This window comes from Gymnoscopelus braueri (assembly GCF_963280865.1).
Source record: "Gymnoscopelus braueri genome assembly, chromosome: 24".
Lineage (NCBI taxonomy): Eukaryota > Metazoa > Chordata > Actinopteri > Myctophiformes > Myctophidae > Gymnoscopelus > Gymnoscopelus braueri.
In genome coordinates, this window is record NC_137626.1 from 26,062,493 (window position 1) to 26,081,122 (window position 18,630).

Here is an 18,630-nt window from a genome sequence, read left to right on the forward strand (position 1 = left end):
TAGTGTCGCATGGTTGAAAGTATCGGAGACAATTTGGAGAAAATGGCCGGCGATGGGATTAAAATGCTTTTTATTGAACAATACGGGAGATACGGGTACTCATCGCGGTCCGCATCGCCTTGTAACATCCGTGGCTTGGTGGTAAGCACTTTATATTTGAAATCTGAACGTTTATGTTTATGTGAGAGATGGCAATGTGAAAAAATCGAACACAACTTTAGACCAGGGGGACTCGGCACCATGACGCTTGTATACAAGCGTCATGTGAACCATGGCTAAGTCTATGCTAGATGCTAGTGTCGTCACTCTCATACTACATCACGCTGGATACTTCTGCCCCGTTGGTCATCCATATCAGCCAATGGGAGGTCAGGTTCTTGTGTGACGCCACCCTATGGAGCCTTGTGATTGGCTGGATGTGATTTATAGAGAGAGTTGAACCCGTGTAGCGGTTACTTTGTTTGTTTGAGAGGACCAGACAGAAGGTCGGAAGTTCTAGAATCTATTTTCTCGTCAACGTCAAGGTTTCCCAACCAGGTAAAGTCATGTTTTATTCACCTTTATGCTAAACAGTGTAAACTGTTGTAGCTGTTCAAATTCTTAAGGCCAATTTAACATGATGTCCATTGTCCCCAGTCCCCACTCTGTATAGCCAGCGTGCTTAGTGCTTGTACTGTAATATTGTGACATTACCTGCTGTTTCCACCATGCTGTAGTTTTTAAACGCAACCAGAAAACTAAGGGTTTCATCCCCTTTTAAGCCCTATATTCAAAAGTGTTCAGTACTAGCAGATCTTTAAGCCCACAATGCGTTCATTGCGTTGAATCAAGTATTTTCATGCAGTATTAGCCCCCTTTGGAACCTCACTATCCATGTGCTAATACAGTATGTTGTGTGCAGGCACTCCCAGCTCTGAGCCCTATTAGGTTGACCCCAGGTCAGGTGTGACTGCTTAAAATAACTTGCAGTGTAAGAATATGCTTTTAACCCTTTAAGGCAGTGGTTCTCAAACTTTTTCATGTCAAGAACCCCCACATTTTGGACCCCCACGAGGCAAGATTTTTACGGCTCTTAGCAGTGATTCTCAACCACTTCTAATTTCAAGGACCCTCAGTTTGACATGCATTAGGCTACAAACCTCCTTTTAATGGCGTTTTCGATGAAAATTTAACTATAGGAGTGTACATATGGGACCAATTTGGTTCCTAACTATCCACCATTTAGCTGGGGACTCCCTGGAATTCCCTCAAGGACCCCTGGTCCTTGAAAACCACTTTGAGAACCACCGCTTTAAGACGTGAGGCTGATTCTACAAATGTCTTCTAAATCCTAACAGTTTTCTGATGTCAAAGACTCAAAAAAAAATTGTAAATTTGGATGCCGACCCCACAGCTCAAAATGTATTGTTCCAGATTTTTGTTAAACATTCTCGTTTTATACACACACACACACACACACACACACACTTTTTCAAAGGTTTTCAAAGTTGGCAGGTCTAGAAGCTCACAGCGTGTCACTTTGTGCCACGCTATGAGCTTCAGATATCTGCTTCTTTTGAATATCCAAAGTATAAAATATGGCTAAAATGACACTAATGCTTTCCCAGTTTTAATGTGTTAATGTTCCCTTGTTTTTAGGCTGCAGCCATCATCATGGCCTTCCTGGAAGCCACGAAGACCATCTCCAATATGATGATGCAGAAACTGGACGACTTTGTGTCAGAGATCGACAACGTCCACATGGTCTGGCTGAAGGAGATCGAGCAGGAGGCCAACCGCATGTTCTCTGGGTAGGTTTTTAAACCTTTTTGGGGTCCTATTTATTAATGCAAGAAATGAGGTTGATCATTGTTTTTAAAGGTGCTGTTGTAACTGCTATGATTTTGTTCAAATAAATGGCTCCATCAGTTAGTCTGATTGTAGGTATTCAATTCAAAGTGGCTTTATTGGCAATGATGAGAAAACATGCGTTTACATTGCCAGCTACTCATTGCTATCGTGTTCGTTCAATAACACGGGTCTCTCTCTCTCCCTGTTCAATAACAGGCGTCTCTCCAGCTCTTTAGTGAACTGAAATTTTAAGTTTCAGGCGAGGGAAAAAAATAAACTGGAACACAAAGGAAGCTGATAAATTACTTCTGTGGGGTTTCTCTCATGATTGGATGAAATTGGTAACTCACCTGAAAATGTTTTCTTTTTATAAAAGGAGACTCCTGTTACTGAACACACTATAATGATTACTATCAGAATATAGAGATGAATACAAAAAATGTCAGTTAGGCTACAGAACCTTAACTTGATACTACAGCGTCGCAAAAGAATCAAAAGTATCAGTTCCACAAGCTCGAAAGTAGTTTGACACGTTTTGAGCTTGTAGATCTGCTACATTTGAATCCTGAAAAGAACATGAGAGAGACTATTTAATAATGCAGTGAGTGAATCTAGTACTGAGCTACTGGTAGTTATTACAGTGAATCCAGTACTGGGCTACAGTTGATGCTACTTGTCTTTATTACAGTGACTCCAACACTGAGCCAGAGCTGATGCCCAAAACACCGTCCCAGAAAAGACGACCTCGTAAGAAGCGGATTTCTGTGGTACCTCAAGAGGAGGCCCGAACCAGGAGGAGGTTAGTTGCTTACGTTAGCATCGATTAAAGTTGTCAGTCGCCAGTCATGACAACTTTCCATAGAAGTCAGACTTCTATGAAAGCATGTTGCACAACAAAAATGGCTGATCTACAAGCTCTCAATGCGTGGTGAGAGCTTGTAGGTGGGCTATTTTTCATTTATTTTAAGATTGGAGCATTTGAAGTGGTCAAACTGTCAATATTTTCTGAAGCATCTTCCATAAAAACTTAATATTCTCGGATATTTCATATACGGGCAAAGGTTTACGTATTGTGTTAACTGTTTAGGAATCAGCGCTACTGTTTCACAAATGGCACATTAGGACATACAAACATTTTCAGTCGTGACATTTTATTTTGTTTTAATCCATAAGTACTTACTTGTATAAAGTGTGTGTGCTCTGAAAGGTGCTGGAAAATCCTCTACATTAGAAAGTGTAAAATACTCTGACCTCTTGTAGGTTTCATGGATTAAAGTTCTCAGTCGCCACGACTGATTTCATTCAGTCATTTCATTTATTTTAAAAGAAAAGGTTAAAGCCTCAATCTGTGTTTTCTTCACGTGTGTGTGTGTGTGTGTGTCAATAAAAGAAAAGGTTAAAGCCTCAATCTGTGTTTTCTTCACATGGTTGGCAGTATGTAGAACATGGGGAACGATTTTACTAAAACATCATAATTTTACATACAGTGTTTAGGAAACAGTGCTAGGACCCCTCCCGGATGCTAGTGTGGGTGGTCTGCTCCTTTCACGCCGTCTCCACCCGATCTACTCCGGTGCCGTCTCACAAATCACTTAATAGGACATGCTGTACGTATTATTTTGTGAGATTTCTTTCTTTTCTTCAAACCATGAGGTTTTCTAAGGGGAGGCGCAGCAACCTGGCTGCCTCCTCTGTGAAGATGGGCCTGGTGTTCGAGGAGGAAACGGAACCCCAGCCTTCCACCTCCTCTGTGGGCGTAGTCTCTCTAGAAGTAACGGAGCCCCAGCCTTCCACCTCCTCTGTGGGCGTAGTCTCTCTGGAAGTAACGGAGCCCCAGCCTTCCACCTCCTCTGTGGGCGTAGTCTCTCTGGAAGTAACAGAGCCCCAGCCTTCCACCTCCTCTGTGGGCGTAGTCTCTCTGGAGATGGCGCTCGAGGATCAGACGCCTCAGGGCAGTGAGGTCAAAGCTGATATGAACGGTAGGCCCTGTCATAATGAATACATTAATCCCTGATTGATGACTGTACCTCGTGCTGTTTTACATTTCTGACTAACAAAAGTATTCAGGCTAAAAGGATAAACTAAAAGTCCTGGGGACTTGTTTCTGTTGTGTTCCTATGTATTCAATTCATCAACTCGGCATAAAGAATAACGCAATATGTACAAAGGGGGAAACGGCGGCAGTGAATGACGGCTCCTTTCTTTGGGAAGTTGCATTTATCTCCCCTTGTGGTCTCCTGATTTTTTTTTTCCTCCAATTTGTTTAGAAAGAAACCAGTGAGCCATATCTTTTAATGGATGGTGTCAGGGAATTCTACATATTGGTTGCAGAGTAGTAGAATGAGAATTTTCCCATGTTCTAAATTTGGGGGTACCGGATCATGGCTGGTCCCTCTAGTGGCTGTGGGCATCACTCTTTGGAGAAGTAGTTAGTCAGGTATGAGGGTATATTGAGGGCACTGTCCCTTGACTGTCTTAAATACCAATCCTGATTGATCAGTTAATGGTCAGGTCAAATGTCATGATGGTGGTGACCGCCCTAGTGAACGCTTCCTCTCCACGTTCTGCCCACAGAGCATCGTCCATGTCTGGTGTCCAGACTGTCCACCACACTGCCCAAAGCCCTGGTGAAGATCTCTGCTAGCGACCGGCGCTCTGCCGAGGCAGCCAGGCCTCCACAGCTGGTGGTCGTTGTAGAGCCACAGCCTTCCCCCGGCCGTACGGCCACCAAGGTGACCTTAGCGGGAACGCCCACCAGGCCGCGGGTCTCTCGGATGCTGCGTCACTCGGCAGCAGGCCTGCGTCACAGGGAGTCTGTTCGCAGAGCCTCTGTCCGCAGAGCCTCCAGACGGTCACGGCTGAAGAAGATCAAGGCTCACGCCGCCAACTCCACCTGCAGTGGTTAGTGTTTGTGATGTGATTGGTCATACATACTCATGTGTACACACTAAAACACATTTTCAGCCAGTATGGTGAACGTTATTGTTTTGTATTGTAGAAGACACCTCTGCAGAGACCGAAGATGAGGATGAAGACTATGAACACCAACCAGAGTGAGTCTTTATTCTAACTGCCTGATGTTGAACTCACTCTGTGAAGGACGGATCACTTGTTTTCATTCGGTTTTCTTTTTTCTTACCAGCGCTTGTTTATTGACTCCCTTTACATCTAATTTGTTGGACAAATAATTATCCAGTGTAATTCTAATTCCCTTGGTATGTGTGCCTTAACACATCCTATCATTTACTCCAAAAGTCCATATATTGTATAGCCTATACCATAGCGGTGGAAAGTAACTAAGTACATTTACTCAAGTACTGTACATAGGTGAAATCTTGAGGTATTTTTTTTACTTTACTAGAGTATTTCCAATAATTTGACTTCTACTCCACTACATCTCAAAGGCAAATATTATGTTTTACTCTACTACAATATTTGAAAACTTTATTAAAGCTAGGGTAAGTGATTTGCTTTTGTTAAAATAAGTGTTAAATAGCTCTATATTCTGATGGCACTCATTGCTATAGAGTTTGTTCTGTAAAAGGAGTCTCACATGTCTCTCCAGCTCTTTATTAAACAGGTGCTCTCTCCTGATTGGCTTAAACCTTGTCACCTACCTGAAAATGTACTATATTCTGTTTACTAAAGAGCTGGAGAGACCCCTGTGACCAAACAAACGCTCTGTAGCAATGATTACTATCAGAATATAGTACTTTAACTTTTTTAACAAAAAATATATATATAGTGATATATATATATATATATATATATATCACTTACCATAAGTTCTGAAGTGGTTGTGTTGTAATAATAATAAATGTATACATTTGAAAACTTGTGAAATGGGACCTTCTGCATAATGAGTACTTTTAAGTACATTTTGCTGCCAATACTTTTACTTTTTAAACTGAGTGTTCTATTCCTAAAGCTTTTAAACTGAGTATCTCTATTCCTAAAGCTTTTAAACTTGAGTGTATCTCTATTCCTAAAGCTTAGTTTGCAAACATTTGTCTTTCAGGAATCATTCGGAGGTCTTCGCTGAGACTGAGCAACCAGAGGTCTGGCTATGAACATTAAATTATTATATTGTCTATTGACATTATAAATGTCATGGAAAAGTGCTGTTGTGTTTACAAAATGTTTGTTTTCTTTCTTGTAACAGCAGGTGTCTGCCAGTGGCAGCAGTAACGGAGTGACTCGGGCCAGTAGTCGTCGCTCTGCTGCTGGGAGCTCACACACAGGTAGGCCTGTCACAATTATTACAATCGTCTATTGCAATTATTTGATATAATATTTTTTGCATAATCGTTTCCCTGTTGAAAGATTTTCAAATATTTAAAAAAGCAGAATTGGCAAATCTACAAGCTTGCTTGTAGATATATATATATATATATATATATATATATATATATATATATATATATATAGCTATTTGTACATGAATACAAATGATTAAATATGTCAATTTCTTGGTATATTTCAGTTATTTGTCAAATCTGCCCTGTGCAATTTTTGATTACGAAGCCTAAAAGGAGTCTTATGTTCAATGCCAAGCACACAATTAAATCGTTAATCACGATTATTTGAGTGACAATTAATCATCAGCTTAAATGTGTAATCGTGACCGCTGTGTACGCACAGGTGGGGGATGTCTTTGTCCTGGTTCATTCTAGTTCTTGTCTGTTCGTTCATGTGGCCTGATTGTACAGGGAAAGCCTTTTAGCAGTCTGTTGCCAATGCCTCTGAGACTGCAAGATGGAACATATGTTTTAATATTCCGATGATCAAAATGTAATCTAAAATAAATGTCAGTCTACAAGGGAAACATTTTAAATTTCAGTGTGTATCCCCACCGGACATAAAAACTATCGACCAGAGGGGGGCAGCAGATCCCCACAAATCCAACTCTAGGAGTCATGGCTGTCTTATTGAGTGTCTGATAAAGCAGCTGTGATGTATTGTACACAATGATTAATTTAAATTTCTGTTTGTAGATACAGCAGTTGTACAGTCAGAGTCACCTGTGAGGTAAGTACTGCTTTTGATTCATGTGTTTAAACTGTAATGCTTTTGTTTAATTTGTGCTGTTTTATAAACGCAGTCAATTTATTTAGTATTGTATGTCATTTGCAATTTCAAATAACATGTGACTTATGCCCAATATGAGCAGATGAATCATGGATTGTGTGTTAATTTAAACGTTCCCTTCTCCAGAGCTTCCAGGACTCTCAAACAAAAGGCTGAAGAACATGCAGAGAACGGCCAGAAGAAGACTGTGGTAAGTGTTCTTATTTTCTTGACAAATCTGTGGATTTGTGTATCTGCACAGCAGATGTGAGCTGTTGAACAGCTTTAACCCATTAAAACCGGGAAAGCAGCTGTCATTTTACAAAAGAAGCAACCAGTTTTGCCACTTGAGCCCGCCCCTATTGAAAGCAAGCCCAAATGAGCAACTGCACTTCAGTAAGGAACCCGCAACTATGAATTTTTACAAGCGACTTTACAGGAAAACGAGCCCAAAGTTGCTTATAATAAAACCTGGCAACACTGGCAGGCTACTGCTTTGCCGTCGGCCGGCAGTTTACAACGGAAGTAAAAAAGTTCTGCGCAAACTATTGCAGTCTGTTTGGTGGAGAGCCACCTAACGCTAACTCACACTGTGATACATGGTAAAGTACGTATGTGACGTGATCGAAGACGGGGGGTCCCCAGATGATTAGCTTAATGTGCAACATTGTTTTCTCACTCAACGGTAAACAAACCAACATACAGGGTATCTGCACATTTATAGGGTATCTGCACATTTATAAAGTTACAATTTAAGGACTATTTTTTTATATCAAAATTGTCAAATATTACGTAAGAAGGCAAACCTTCTGAAAAAAGCTGATCTACAAGATTTATTAAACATCACTAGAAATGCCACCGACAAATGCTCACATTAATAGGCCGCCGAGTCCCACGCAGTAGACTAGAGAATAAAGCCACGCAGTAGACCTGAGAATAACATGAGGAGTGATAATTCAAATTAAGTTTTTTTTTTTTCCTTTTTCAGACGAGGCCCAAAATGAAGTCATTCCTTCCTGTCCACAGGAACCAGGTTTTGATGATGACTCCAGGTCGCACAGCTGTCATGAAGTCCTTCATTAAACACACCACTCCTCTGAAGGTGGACACAGTGGTACGTCAACACACCTTACTGTCGCACACTACTGTGTGTACTAATGGCTACTGTTAGGATTCTGCTTATCAAGTCCAGTTGACACGGTTACTATCAGTGGCCTCAGCTCAGCCACTAGTGGGAAAGCTGTTTTTTTATAGTCTTTCTAGACAGGACTGTAAAAGAGGCCTCGGTTTCTTAAATCTTATCTTCTGACTGTCCACTATTATTTCTGATCTTTAGGACTGACTGTCCACACAAATCTGATCTTTAGGACCTAGAACTATGAATTTTGGGTAGCGGTATACTGTAGTCCAAAGGTAGAACTATGAATGCTGGGTAATGTAGTGTGTTGTAGTCCAGAGGTAAAACTATGACTGCTGGGTAATGTGGTGTGTGTGTGTGTGTGTGTGTTGTCTCCTCTCCAGCAGACAGGGGGTGTGGTGGTAAGTGTGATGTCACAACATTGTTTCCATAACAACTCTTTAGACAACTGCTCTTATTGGTTCACTACTTCCTAGTAATGTGTGTGTGTGGTGTTAAAACGGCTCTTTACACCAGGGCTGTCAAACTGTATTTATTTTATTGTGATCTGTGGTGTTGCGACTACAGTCCAGGCTGTCAAACTTAGAACAGTTGTGCATGCTATGTAGTAGTTCACCCAAAAATACTTATTTTCTATCAATTACAAACCCCATAAAGCCTTGCATTCATGGGGATTTTTCATGTTTGTCACATTCCTGAGCCAATAATTCAAGCCAATAAGTCAGTACGAGAGTTCAATTGCTTTTTTATATTTTGGGTGAACATTTTAATGAACGTCTACAGATGGACTACTAGCTTCATGTTTAACATAGAAACAATAACAACCTGTAGCTTCATGTTTAACTCCAAGAACATAGAAACGATAACAATCACACAGTTCAGTGTTTTCATGTTGGGATATTTTCCTTATTTCCACCTGGGAAGCTGGGAGTTGCTACAGTGTTACTAAAACCCAGTCCACCAATGATGCACCATGCAACCACTTGAAACCCAATCCCAAAAAACTGCACCGATCTGAACGGGGGCAATTTATCTCTGAAACACATTGCAACGGTTTAGTTGCAATGTTAACCGTTGGTGAAGGACTGGGCTAAATGGCTTCAGGATGGATTGAACTGCAGTGCATTCGTTTGTCTCTTTTTTTTTTCAGGCAAAAGAACACCAGAAACTTGAGGCGCTCAAGAAGAAGCAAGAGCAGGGAGAGGAGAGGATAAGGAAAATGGAGGAAGAGAAGAAGAAGAAACGGGAGGAACAGAAAAGGTACAATGTGTACCAAATTGTGACAATGAATTGTTTTAATCTGGTTAAACCCATTTTTACCCGTTACACCTTATACGTTATAACATTCAATTTGGGAATAGCTGTCATTTTAGTTGCTAGATACAGCAGAAGACAACTTGGGCTTTAATCTGCCTCTGTTCTAAATGGGTTCACTTTATAACTCGGTGTTCAGGTGGGTTGTGTTTGGTACATTATGTCATAACACAGCTCAGTATGTGGGTTGTGCTGCAGACACATTGTTTCATCCTTGTTAATGACCAAATAAGTTGTTTGGCAGAGAAGATTTGTCTCATTCTTCATGGGCTCAACCCACATACTCTGCTGTGCAGCTCATCCCACAAAATGTAGAAAGCCTGTTTATTTGGTGCTTCAACGGTACAAAAGTTATTGCCAGGAAGCGTTTTGACAACAGATATGACATGTACCAACACAGATTTGTTTGTTTTCCTCATCATGTTCTACCTTGATGTTTGTAGGAAGAGGGAGGAGAGGCTGAGGGAAGCCAGAGCCAAAGAAGACCAGAAGGAGGAAGAGAAGAAGAGAAAGATCGAACAGAAACGAGCTCAGATGGAGAAGAATGACAAGGTGACAAGCTCTCCTTGTTCCTTCCTGGCGACGTTATCCTTTCTTTGTTTTTAAAAGTGAAAATCCACCCAAACTACTCTATTTCCTTGACTCCTACTTGTTGTTTTTTCCAGCTTCGTGTTGAGCGCTTGGTGGAGGAGAAGCTGAAGAAACAGCTGATGTTAAAACATCAGGAGGAGATTGACAGCAGGAGGAAACTAGAGGAGGAGGAGGAGACGAGACTGAAGAGGATTCAACAGGCTGTAAGTTCACTGCAGCTTTTAAATTAACCATATGCTCTTTAATGTTTAATATTTGTAGTTTAATATTTATTTTGTAGGTCCTTAGAAATGCCAGGTTATTAACGGTACACACTTGAATTTGTAATGCAATATGTTATACCTTTTTTTTTTTTTTGACCAACTTTTTATTTAATCTTTTTTTTTAAGAAGTTCAGAGGTAAGAGACATTACATCACATCACTGTGTGGGCAAGCAGTTAATACAAATTCTCACAGTGGCATACAAAAGTGTCTTCTCGGTACATGGATCGTCCGTCAGTATGCACTGGGGTTAGAGTTAGTCATGTACTGTATAGCCTGCCTGCTGGCAGTTATGACAGTCTCTTCCTCTGATCTGGCAGTCCTGTAGCTGCAAGACAGCCCAGGTCGCTTCTTAACCCCCCTACCAGACCCCCGGGTTCGCATAGACATTATAGGAAAGGGAAAACCATGATGTGTATATAATACAATTTTTTTTTTAAATAATGCAATGGAATGAAAAAGGGAACCAAAGTAAATTATGATTGTGTTTGTTAGATATCCTCTAATCCTGTTACAAAGTAAAGGGGAAAGAAGAAACAAAAAGAAAACGGCAGTAGAAAAAAAACAGAAAAACAACATGCTTTTTGTTCAGTCTCAGATGTCAAAGTACAAGTGTTCAAACCTAGTGGAGTACTGATTTGACCTTCTGGGCTGCAGTAATATTTGAATCGATTCTGTCCTTGCGCCCTGTGCTCTAGCACTGGATGCCTCTAATCTCAAGACTTCGTAGAAGGACAGCTTCCAACGGTGAATATTGAGATTATGAGGTGGTTTCCATCTCATTGCAAGCATTTTCTTTGCTGCCGTTAAAGTGGACAGAAACACGCTTTTTGTGAGGTGTTAATCTTAGAGATGAAGCATCATTTAATAGTAAAATGTGTGGCAAACTGGCAAACAAGGTATGTTTATCTCATTATATCAGTGAGAAATAATGCAACTTTGGCCCAAAAAGCTAGTACTCCTGGACATTCCCACATCATATGTACATATGTTTCCATGACTTTTTGCGGACAAAGAACATAGAGGACTTTGTAAAATGTTGATTTGGCAGAGTTTCCTGGGTGACAAATAAAATCTTTGTATCATTTTGTAATGAGTTAATTGATTATTATAATTACGGGAGGTTAACGGAATAATTCAATAAAACAATTTATGCAGGCATTATAATCCTTTAAATCTATGTTCTATATGTATATTATGTTATACTTTTCATACCGTTTCACAAATCGCACATTAGGACTTGGCCATACAAAATGTTTCAGTCGTGAGATCTTATTTTAATCCATGACGATGTAAACTTTGGATAACGGTCCTATATAAACCATTAAAGTTTTGTATATAAAAGTACCATTTAGCTTAAGGTTTTGTACGTTCGCTCCCAATTTCTCCTCAGGAGGAGGAGAAGCGTCAGCAGGCCCTGCAGGCCAAGAGGAGAGCAGAGGAGGAGGCGCACAGAGCTCACAAGCTGGCAGAGGCGCACAGAGCTCAGGAGGTGAAGAAGGAACAGGAGAGAGCTGAACGGTACAAACTGCACCTTCACACTCTTTAACTGAACGGTACAAATTACACGCTGGACACATGGTCCTGGCTAAGTATATATTTGATTGAATACTTAGTCAAAATTGTAAACCTTACGTGGTACAGTCAGACTTTAAGGCTAAATTGTGGATCTGTGCATTGTAGATCTGCTACGCTTGATACTTTTGTGTGACGCTGTAGTATGATCAAGTAGGGTGTTAATTTACAAAAAACACACGTATAGAATATTGAGAAAGGGGTTTCTGCCTGACCCTACAATATGTTGTTTGGGCTGTACTTAACAACTATAATAATTTGTGGCTCAGTACTAAAGGCAATGTGACAGTTAATTAACTACTATAATGTTTATCATAGTAAAGTAACATGACACTACTTATGTGTAGTGTTGCTACTAGTTTGTTAAAGTTGTATTGTTTGTCCTCAGGGAGCGGGCAGAGGCTCTTCAGAGGGAAGTAGAGAAAGCTGCCAGAGAGAAGGAGAGGAAAGAGGCTGAGAAAAGGTCGCTGGAAGACCAGAGAAAGAAGGTAAACAAACGGTTGTGAGTCTGACCCTTTAAACCAGGGTTGTACCGATCACGTTTACTTTAAACGTCAGTGAGGAAAAACCAAACCAGATCTGTGATTCTGGAGCTCAACTAAAACTGAACAGAAACAAACTGTTGACCACATGTACCCTTGTGTACTTTAACTTCTTTCAACCTGCCATCCCGCTAGCAGCTACTTTTGCACGACACTGTCAAAGTATAAAATGGGATATATATATATATATATATATATATATATATATGGAGCTGCAAGGTTTCTGGCAGACTGTGACGATATGATTTTATTAACACTCATCTACTGCTGTAGGAAGAGCAGCAGAGGTTGGCTGATGAAGAGCGGGCGGTTCAACGATTGGCTGAAGAAGAGAGGGCTGCTAAACAGAGGTTGGCTGAAGCAGCAGCCAAGGTGCAGGTTAGTTTACATCTCATCTATCAACCATGCGTTTCATCATATTATCTTGACTCGTTAGTTTTACATGTGGACCAAGTTTAAATGACAGAAGCCACTTTCTAGCTGGTTTTAACTCGCGTGTCATTAATCTGATGAGGTGATCAGACATGCTTACCTCAGATAGATGAGTGTGAAGGACATTTATCTGTATAAGCCCACTGTCTTTACCTGCATTAAATGTAAGTGGGCTAGGTCATTAAATGTTGTTGGACGTGATCTGAGCAATGACTGGACTTGTCTAGTTGTGACTTGACTCTTCTTGGGTTGCTTGATTCTTAACACTGTAACCTGAAGGTCAAGACTCATGATGTGACTTACTTACTCCCAGTACCTTCTCGCAGATTATAATCATGGAACTAAATGCATGAAAAAGTGGATAGAACTAAAAGCATAAGTCTATTAGAGGATCACGTTAAAGTATGCATTCAATGTTCCTCAGTCTATTTGCTATTTGCTGTCCCAGCAAAGTAGAAAAGATGACATATAATGGATTATAATGTAATTTGTAGATCAGCTGTGAAACGTGTTTAAAGGCCATAATGGACTAAACTGTAAACCAGAAACACGCGTTAATATCGGGTCTACATGATGTATGACCAGATTATATATTTAAACACATTTTTATCTTGATATAAGGAAACCTTTTGTACAAATCACTTTAAACTCTGATTTAAAAGATATTAAAATGTGTAACCATTTAAGAAACATGGCTTTTGATCAAAAACATTTTTTATTTTGACTAATCAAAAAGATGTAGAATTGATCAAATACAGACGTTGGAAGCAAATGTTTTTCACCATTAAGGAAGGATTCACTATGAAATGTGGCCTGTGGGTCAATGGTCACAACTTGTTACAGTTGCTAATATTTTATGTAAATGCAGTGTTTTTGTTGCTATAAGATGATACACTAATATTCACATTTATTTAATCATTAATATATTTACCATATTATAATAATGAGGTTCATATTTGTTTCCTCCAGCAGCCTTTAGGACAGTCTGCAGGCCTCATGTGGAGTCAGCAGATCTTGGCGGAGGTAAAAAAAACGCTTGATTTCATTTATAAAGTTATTTTACAGTTGATGTGGAGGTAAACGCCTTATAACATTTTATTTTTTGGGCATTTTCAAGCCTTTATTTGATGGAAAGGCAGGAAGGGCGGCTAAGGGGGTCTGAATCAACCCCGAACTGAGCCTGTTAGTCATTTACTGTTATGATTTAACAACTTTCATCTATTGGAATTGGTCCTTCATTCCATCTTTCATGGACTCATTTACTGTTATGATTTAACAACTTTCATCTATTGGAATTAGTCCTTCATTCCATCTTTCATGGACAATACTAATGATTATTAACACAAACATGTATTTTTATCTAATTGGTGTGATTGTAACGAGCTGCTCTGCTGTAAAGAGCTAAACATCCACTTGTTAATGGCAAAAAGTTGTTTTGTTTGTTGGTTCTTGATGTAATGCATCCTTGGGGTCATGAAAGGCTATATAAATTCAAGCTATTGTTTGTTCAGAGTTCCATCATGAAGACTCCCACAGGGAAGGACAGACCTGCTGGGCTCAACATTACCATGGATGTTGAGGTAACACACACGTTGTTTGGCATTTCTAACATGTCTTCTCTAATTAGTGGTTGTGTAAATTCAGGGTAAACCAGTTTTTAATAATTTCACTAGAAGAATAACTTCTACAAGAAAGTAGTCCCCGTTGGCACAAACCAGGAAGTTGTTGTGCAAATGAATGGAACGTTAACGGTCGTACAGAGTCAAATGAAGTGTGCCACAGTATCTGTCTTGTTCTAAAATGTTTTGTAAAAGCTTTGCACACACAGGAGGACAATAAGCACTCCTCCTGCTCTCTCAGATCAGCTAACACAGGGAAGCTGTCTGAACCTTCCCTAAAACACCCTGGACAACGCTCCACATGTCCTCGACTCTTCTCCCTTCCCTAAAACACACTGGACAACGCTCCACATGTCCTAGACTCTTCTCCCTTCCCTAAAACACCCTGGACAACACTCCACATGTCCTAGACTCTTCTCCCTTCCCTAAAACACACTGGACAACGCTCCACACGTCCTAGACTCTTCTCCCTTCTGGCTCCCAACTGTGGAACAAACTCTCCATTTCAGTTAGAACTGCAGATTCACTCCCAATTTTCCACCGTAATCTGAAAACACACCTTCAGACTCCATCTTAGACGGTAGCACTTGACCTAGTTATGATGACCATGCAGACTATACCTTGGTCATGTTTTTGTTACTTAGGCTTGTTTTTCTTGACCACAATGTCAAAATGTACATTTACAGGTTATTTAGACAGCTGCTAGGTTCTTGTTTTACCTGTGATCCTAGATTACTGAGGCACTAACACTGTCTCTCTGCAGTCTATGTATGTGTTTACATAATTTTTCCCGTTTATTGTAAGTCACTCTGGATAAAAGTGCCTGCTAAATGCCTACATGGTCCCTTTACCTTGTCATATGAAAACTAAATCCTGCATGGTAACGTGAATATTACATTACATTACATTACAGTCATTTAGCAGACGCTTTTATCCAAAGCGACTTACAATAAGTGTATTCAACATAGGCAGGGAACGAAAACTACTAATCACCAGAAGTCTTTAGTGCATTTTCTGCAAAAACAAGCAACCATATACCTAGCGCTAAGGTAAAAGTGCAATATATCAGCTACCTATTTCCTTAAACAGATGAGACAAAATAGCTAAATCAAATGAGCATGAGCTAAAACAAATAAGTATCGACTAAACAAGATCCAATAGACAATCCAATAATCCAATAAACAATACAGCAATAGAAAACAAGCGTTCGTACAACTAGTTAACAACAAGTAGGTCAGGCAGAGAGGAAGGGTAGTGTTTCCTGAAGAGGTGGGTTTTCAGCCTGCAGCGAAATATGGGCAGTGACTCTGCTGTCCTAACATCAGTGGGAAGTTCATTCCACCACTGTGGGGCCAGAACAGAAAAGAGTCGTGACCGTGTGGATCGGCCAGAAGGACCCTTGAGTGACGAGGCAATCAGTCGCCCCGAGGTGGCAGACCGAAGTGGTCGGGCAGGGGTGTAGGCATCGACCATAGCCCGGAGGTAGGAAGGAGCTGTTCCTTTCACTACCCTATAGGCTAGCACCAGGGTTTTGAACTGGATGCGAGCCGCTACGGGGAGCCAGTGTAGAGAGCGGAGAAGGATGGTTGTGTGGGAGAACTTGGGGCGGTTGAACACCAGACGAGCCGCAGCTTTCTGAACAAGCTCCAGAGGTCTGATGGCAGATGCCGGAGCACCAGCAAGGAGGGAGTTGCATATTGTAAACGAGATGTAGGCGTTCCTAGTGTGTTGATGTGCATGGTGATCATATTGTGTGTTTCTAAAGCAGTGTCCACAGACCTACAGCATCACTCCTATAATCATATTGTCGTGTTTCTACAGCAGTCTCCACAGACTTACACCATCACGCCTAAAGGTGCAAAGGCCGTCAAGTTGACAGGCAACCCTGACGACTATGGGATGGACCAGAACAGTGACGACTCGACGGATGACGAGTCGGCACCACGCAAACCCATTCCATCCTGGGCAGAAGGTGAGTCGAAGTTCCTCGCCCCAAATATCTTGTAATATGAGCGGGGCTTTCATAGAAGGGGTATGAATGAAACAAATCTTTAGATTATTAAAATGGCTTGGTTTGATCTGTTTAAGCCCTAATACTGCATTCACACTGGCAGATACTAAAGATACAAAAGCTACACGGCTTCCATTGAAAATGAATGGTAGCCTGTATCTTCATGTTGCTGGCTTCCATTGAGACTGACTGGTAGCCTGTATCTTTGCTTTTATGCTGTGTTCACACTAGGGCTGTGAATCTTCTGCCATCTCACTTCGATTCTCCAGTTCAAAACGATTCTTGAACGATTCTCCATTCAAAACATAGGATTTCAGGATCTACTCGAGTCTGCTGGCATGAGAGCAGAGTAAATTTATGTAGCTTTTATAATTGTAAAGGTTTTATCAACTGATGATAATGTAAACACACAAGGGTAAATCCAAGATCCCCCCCCCCAAAAAAAAGAAAATGAGAATCTATTCTGAATCGTGCAACAGTAGAATCGCGCTTCGAATCGATTTTTTTTTCTGACACCCCTAGTTCACACTGGCAGCTACAGTCTTGTAAACATATGAATTTGGGTCGGTGTGGTTTAATGTAAAATGTGTCTGTTTTCCTCCAAAAGGTCCCAAGCTGCAGCAGGCTCTCCTCAGAGAGTACTTCAACCCTCCTGACCTCCATGCTCTGTTTGGAACCATCTCTCCTCCCAACCTGGAGGAGATCTTCTATACCAAGAAACCCAGGTTCAATAAGAGGACCAGCTCCGCTGTCTGGCACTCTCCTCCGATGGGAAAATAGAGTTGGGATGGATTTTAACTATTGCGATTCCTAATATAGGGAGTTCCAAATGGACCCCCCCAACAGGTCTGTATCTCTGAAAGTGTTCAAACTGAACCAAATGGACCCATAAGGGTCCATTTGGTTCCGTTTGTACACTCTCAGAGTTATGGTGGTCCTTAAATTACAAACTAGTCTTTTGTAAAAATGTTCTTTTTGATGTTTTTTTGTGTACATTTGTTTTATATTTGTCTTTTGACAATCTTTATTGTTCATGTTTTTATTAAAGATGCTGTATCTGTTGTTGAAATAAAAATGTGTTCAATTACATTTCTCTTTGAATTTTCAGTCAAGTGTTGTACTGGTTAAACATGAAACGGACCTACTGTACTAAATTATACTAAATTATACTAATAATTTAACATGATTTAAATTTGTAAAGTAAAGCCCTATTTCATCACACGAGTGTCTCACAAAGTTGTGAAAATAGCCGATCTACAAGCGAAGCGCACAACGCCTCACATGCGTTGTGAGCTAGTAGATCGGCTATTTTCACTACTTTATAAACTGATGAACTGATTGACATAAAAGTTCGGTTTCCACCCGACAGCGACTATATTTTACCGTGAAATCTTGGGTGTTGGAAGTTACTTTATAAATGTGTTCGGTTTCCACCCGACAGCGACTATATTTTACCGTGAAATCTTGGGTGTTGGAAGTTACTTTATAAATGTTGCTACTTGGTTGCATTACTGCTTTCTGTGCAGACTTTCTTAATGTAAAGAATAAGCTCTGTTGCAATGGTGGAAAGTAACTAGTACATTTACTCAAGCACTGTACTAAGTACACATTTTAAGTGGCTTTACTGTACAGGAGTGTTTCAAATTTTCAATACTTTTACCTCCCCTTAAAGTAATACTAGGTAACGTTTTCAACAAAACTAAAGTTAAATTGTATATCTTTTGTGAGTGGCAAAAGTTTCACAACACCCACTCCATGAATTTCACCCCCGGAAGCCTTTTATTTATATATTTTCTATTGAATGTGGACTGGGGGGACTTTCCCGGGGAAATGACGTTCCTGGCCAACGTCATGACGTCGTGGCCGACGTCCCCAGGAACTACCGCAACGGTTTCCTGTTTGGCCAGGAACTATCGCGGTAATAACTAAAAGGAACCTCACGCTGATAAGAGAATGTAGGATTAGAAGATCGAAAAAGAACAGAAAAAGAAAGCACAGCTCATGGTAACTAATGCTCCACTGGCTAAGAGAAACGATCCGTAGATAGTATAAAACAATTAAAAGATCGCTTTTTGAAACGCTTCCGGCTTCCGCTGAAAACGAATGGAATTCTGGGTAATCGAGGATTACGGAAATTGTATGCAGTGACGGTAGTGACCAGCAGAGGTTGCTAAAAATCGTTATTTGGGATTCTGCATTGTATAACTTTAACTACATCTCGGAAGCAAATATTGTACTTTAACTCCTAT

General features: G+C 40.5%; 1 protein-coding gene across 4 annotated transcripts; it reads left to right on the plus strand.

The window, feature by feature from the left end:
* The first annotated feature begins 484 nt into the window (after positions 1-484).
* LOC308080315 (uncharacterized protein) lies at positions 485-17,226 on the plus strand. 4 transcript variants are annotated; one of them, XM_080422121.1, is made up of 22 exons: positions 485-537; positions 1,639-1,790; positions 2,519-2,629; positions 3,484-3,809; positions 4,405-4,731; positions 4,829-4,883; positions 5,849-5,888; positions 5,996-6,071; positions 6,825-6,858; positions 7,045-7,108; positions 7,886-8,011; positions 8,422-8,436; positions 9,186-9,295; positions 9,793-9,901; positions 10,015-10,144; positions 11,594-11,723; positions 12,166-12,265; positions 12,593-12,697; positions 13,721-13,774; positions 14,263-14,331; positions 16,195-16,342; positions 16,989-17,226. In XM_080422121.1, exons 2-22 carry the CDS (start codon positions 1,654-1,656, stop codon positions 17,159-17,161), a joined length of 2,439 nt encoding a protein of 812 aa, XP_080278247.1. In that variant the 5' UTR covers positions 485-537; positions 1,639-1,653; the 3' UTR covers positions 17,162-17,226. The 4 variants fall into 4 exon arrangements, with proteins under 4 accessions (XP_080278247.1, XP_080278248.1, XP_080278249.1 ...); XM_080422122.1 differs by having other exon boundaries at positions 13,724-13,774; positions 16,192-16,342; XM_080422123.1 differs by having other exon boundaries at positions 12,593-12,691; positions 13,724-13,774; positions 16,192-16,342.
* Positions 17,227-18,630: the final 1,404 nt, after the last annotated feature.